The sequence below is a fragment of the Bombina bombina genome, chromosome 6, assembly GCF_027579735.1.
Source record: "Bombina bombina isolate aBomBom1 chromosome 6, aBomBom1.pri, whole genome shotgun sequence".
Lineage (NCBI taxonomy): Eukaryota > Metazoa > Chordata > Amphibia > Anura > Bombinatoridae > Bombina > Bombina bombina.
In genome coordinates, this window is record NC_069504.1 from 703,375,947 (window position 1) to 703,380,934 (window position 4,988).

Here is a 4,988-nt window from a genome sequence, read left to right on the forward strand (position 1 = left end):
TTTACCACCTCTAAGGTGAGACAAAAATAAAGGTTTTGGGAACCTTTATTTTCTTTTACACACTATTTAATTGATCCTCACTCTCCTTTATCATTTTATCTATGAATCGATCTAACTTCCCTTCATTTTCCATAATTCCTTTACCTATTTTCTCTTCCTGTGTTTTTCAGTTCACCATCCAGCCTTAAAGGGACAGTACACTGTAAAATTGTTTTTCCATAAATGTATTTTAAATGACTTGTTATACCAACTGCAGAGTACAAAATATTTGAGAAATTGCATTTTCAAGTTTATTTGTGTATCTGAAGTAGCTGGTTTTGTGCTTTGAAACCACAGCCTATTACAATGGGTTGAGCTTCAGGTAATATCAGATCTCATTATGTTATCACTTTTATGTACACAGACTTGCTTCCTTATCTTATATTTGTCTGGAACACCAAAGCTCGATACATAGAGAGAACAATGGAAAATTATCATTTTATTACTTAACTATCCTGCATCCCACTGAGAGTGTAATCTCTTCTGCTGACTGTGTATACTTAGGCTTGTCAATAGCGTATACGCCAGTATCAAAACTTTCAGTATAGGTTGGGAAACCACAGGCTAAATCAGCTATTTCAAATGCTGAAATATGAGTAAAGGAGCTACTTGCAACCAATTTAATACACTCTAGCAGGTAAAAAGGATCATTGGGAATAATTTAAAGGGGAGAAAGTTTTTGGGTGAACTGTCCCTTTAATTCCATAAAAGGACCTTATTCTCACTAATGCCTATAGCTACTCAAGTTAATGCCAATCCTCAGGGCACACCAAATTATTCATGTTTTCATTAAATCTGAACTAGAGCATTTGGGAATTAATCAGCTGATAGGTGAGTACATGGTCACTGTTCAGCTGATTAGTTTACCTGTGCTCTAGTTCAGATATCATGAACATCTAGCCTGTACCCTAAGGACTGAAGTTGAAATACACTACCTTATTATATTATTTTTTCTACACCCAACAACCGCCCTCCCCATCTTTCACAAAATTTCTCCCCATCTTATTTCTCCACCTGCTTCTATAATCACCCCTAAAAATACACTTATTTCTCTCTCTAAATACATCTCTATATTTTCACTCCCTCCTCCACATTTTCTTTACGCAGCATCTTCTCAGCATCTCTCTCCCCAGCCTGCTACCTTCCCTCTCGGCTCTCTCCCATCCCTCTTTCCCTGTTTACAAGCAGCACGAGTTCCTGGCAGTGACGTCACGCACACTACCTCCCTCTGCAAGGATAACCAATCAGCATCCTGCAGTTAGTTTCCGGAAGGCGGGACTGTCATATAAAAGTGGAGGCGCTTCTTATAGAGATATTATAAGGCTTCAAACGCCTGGATGAGTAAGAGTGGACGGTGTTGCTACAGAACGAAGCACGAATATTCAACTCGTGGACTTGTCGATTGCGCTGAGACTGGGCTGTCACATGCAGCAAGTGGCTGTCACATAGAATTGTCACTTTAAGAGACATCTGATTTTCAAGGTTTCCGGTTGTCTGGATTCAGAGAAGTTATCAAATCACCTGTCTTGGTCAAGCGTACTGACTTCTGTTACTCGGACACTGACTTAGAGTTTCACTCCGCAAAGAGCATTTGTTTCCATCCGGTGTTCCGTGGCCTTTCCATGTGCTCCAAGATGGAGCAGCCTTTCTACCACGATGACTCCCTACTTTCCGCCTATTCACGCACAGATCCAGGGCTCCTGAAAACTCATATGGGGTCCATAACGGATGCCTACCGATTGTCCAAACATGACATGCCCTATTACACTCATCAGGATTCCGCTACTGCTACCTCCCACCATACTACACCTGCAAGCTTAAAGATGGCTGGGCCTGAGCTTGAGAGACTCATCATCCACAGTGGCCCTGGAGTCAGTTGCCCAAGTGGAGGGCAGCTCTACTATGCCCCACGTGGGGGAGGAGGTAACGGTATAACAGAGGAACAGGAAGGTTTTGTGGACGGTTTCGTGAAAGCTCTGGATGATCTTCACAAGATGAACCGAGAAGGACCTCCAAACGTGTCCCTGCGTGGTGGCTCTGTGCCCATGAGTGGTGGGTCAAATTCTCCGGGAGGCAACATTTATGGCGATACTGCAGTCTATGCCAACCTGGCCAGCTACCACCCTAGCTGCTATCGCCAGCCCTCTGCCACTATCAACTACCTACCACAGAGCCACAGTGGTTATGGAGCTTCTTCATTCAAAGAAGAACCACAGACTGTCCCCGAATCTAGTGACAGCAGGGATGGCACACCAACACCACTCTCCCCCATCAACATGGAAGATCAGGAGAGAATCAAGGTGGAAAGAAAGAGATTGAGGAACCGCCTGGCTGCCACCAAGTGCCGCAAACGCAAACTGGAGCGCATTGCCAGGCTAGAGGAGAAGGTTCGGGACCTAAAGAATGAGAATAGCGGTCTGAGTGGCACAGCAGGAGCTTTGAGAGAGCAAGTAGAGCAGCTCAAGGGTAGAGTGAGGGAGCATGCCCGGCATGGGTGTCAGCTGCTGCTTGGTCCCAAGGGTCATCAGGTGTTTTGAGGTGGGATGAAAATGTAAATCTCACTGGTTGCCCTCCAAAGCTCGTCAAAAGATGGGACCATGCTGCAGAAGGACCTCTTATTTTAGACACTTGAAAAACAGTAGGGGTCCAAGACTGATACCTCTAATGCACTTCATGCACGGGAGAAAGAGACTTGTCTTCTGGCTCCAAACTGAAGATTATGTACTAATGCTGCTCTCTCTAGAAGTGGTTACCAAAATGACTTTCAAAATGATGGTATAAAGTGATCCCAAAGGTTATCTAACTTGTTATTGAAGTCTGTACTGCCACACCTTGTTTTAACCCATTAGCTGCCAGAGGGATTTGAAATGTATGTATGCCCCTTTTGGCAACTATTAGGTTACGTTTATGTCTTCCCTATTTTCCCTCCCCCATCCACAGCACTTATCTATAATTATATGGTTCTTCCTCTTTTTTGTTTTTTCCATGTGTTTTTTTTTTTTTTTTTTTTTTAAATAAGTTACAACAAATTAAAAAATATGTGAAAATAAGGAAGGGAACATGTCATGTGATTTGCATCATGTGAAGAAGGGGAACAGTTGCCAGTTTGGAAAAGGGACCAAGTCATAAGCAGAATAAACAAACTGCTCTTAAAAAGTTGCAGGGTATCTATACACTGATAATGTTGCACTGTATATAACTGATTTCTGTTATCCTTAAACCACAGCACTCTAATATGTAATAAGAGCGTATACACATTAACAGTGTATAGAATTGGGTTTAAACTGGATACAATGATATATGGTTTTAAGGAACTGTAGTAAATTGATTATAATGCAGTTCTATTTTCAAGGAAAAGTTTACAGAAAACAGTTTGCATTGGGTTGCAACCTCTTAATTCTGCTGGTACAGTGGAGCTGCAGACTATTGCAGTGCAATGCTCTTCAACCACATAGGCAGAGTGTTGGTTTAAAAACCTGTTTGTGATGTCTGTATTTTTGTATGGGATTTCTCTGCAGGTATCAGAAAAAAATCCCCATTAAATATGTTAAGTATATATGTATTTAAATAAATGCACAGAAAGGTACTTTTCAGAAAGCTGGGTTTTTTTGGTGTTTCTTGAAAGTACTGTTTTGGGAAATTTTAAAATTGTATTTTTAATTATGGAAACTGACTTTTAAAAATGCAATTTTGTTTTGTATCTAGAATGTATGTGTGTGTATATAAAAAAGTAATATGTGATGAAAACCTACATTTTTCAGTTTTGTATCATATGTCTTGTTTTTTGTATTTAAGTAAATAATATTGTCGTATAAAAGACTGTTATATTTATTTCTCTTTTCTATTTATTTTTTGTTTTGAGGTTTAAACCATACAGAACCCCTCAGAATTTATATCCTATATCAATTGACACCCCATTGATAGGGGAGAGAGCTATATATTCCAAAATGAATATGGTCATTTTACATAGGTGTATTTTTTTAAAATGTAAGAAAAAATTATTCAAATTAAGGTGTTTAAAAAAAAAAAAATACTACATCATAACACAACTGTTCTTACTATGTTTGTACAAATATATTCTATATAGCTTTAACCAGTACCATGGTGGGTTACCTGAGATTTAACAAAAACATATGGAAACAAGAAGGGAGGGCCCTACCCATAAATTGGCATTATTCCAAATCCTTTATAAGACAGAAATGCGTTGACAGATGAATAGCAATTCTTAGTTTAAAGGGACATAAACACCCCAATTGTTTCATGATTTAGATAGAGCATTCAATGTTAAACAACTTTCTAATTTACTTCTATTATCAAATTTGTTTCACTCTCTTGGTATCATTTGTTGAAGGAGCAGCAATGCATTACTGGGAGCCAGCTAAAAACATTAGGTGAGCCAACGACAATAGTAATAGTGCAACCAGCTCCCAGTAGTGCATTGCTCTTCAGCCTACCTAGGTATGCTTTTAAACAAAGGATAACGAGTATGATGCAAATTAGATAAAATAAGTATATTGGAAAGTTGTATGCTCCACCTGAGTCATGAAATAATAAATATATATATCCCTTTTAAGTGGACAGAATAAACCGATTAATTAATATTTTCTTTTATAGAACTGTATTGCTTGTTAAGTATAGAAGTGATAATACAATAACCGTGCTATGAGAGAATCACATGCTTATGTTCTGGTTTGTGTGCATTACATTCTGGTGTGCCATTAATATTATACATAAGAACACTTAAAGGAACATAGAATTACAAATTAAATCTTCATGATTCAGATAGAATGTATACTTAACAAATACATTAGGATACTTAGGATTGTGCATGTGTTTGGAGCAATGTTATACAATTTTTAAGATAAAGGCACATACCCATGTCTACCTTTAACCCCTTCACTACCGGGAATTTCTGAGAAAAACTTGCCCAAAGTGCAGGAGAATTTTTA

The 4,988-nt window shown here is 38.8% G+C and overlaps 1 protein-coding gene across 1 annotated transcript; it reads left to right on the top strand.

Moving 5' to 3' along the window:
• The first annotated feature begins 1,368 nt into the window (after nucleotides 1-1,368).
• On the top strand, nucleotides 1,369-3,856 carry JUNB (JunB proto-oncogene, AP-1 transcription factor subunit). The gene has a single exon (XM_053717845.1). The coding sequence runs from the start codon at nucleotides 1,662-1,664 to the stop codon at nucleotides 2,574-2,576; it is 915 nt and encodes a 304-aa protein (XP_053573820.1). The 5' UTR covers nucleotides 1,369-1,661; the 3' UTR covers nucleotides 2,577-3,856.
• Nucleotides 3,857-4,988: the final 1,132 nt, after the last annotated feature.

What these genes read in the sequence shown, in the direction of transcription:
- JUNB (XM_053717845.1), top strand. Translation starts at nt 1,662, where the DNA reads ATGTGCTCCAAGATGGAGCAGCCTTTCTACCACGATGACTCCCTACTT.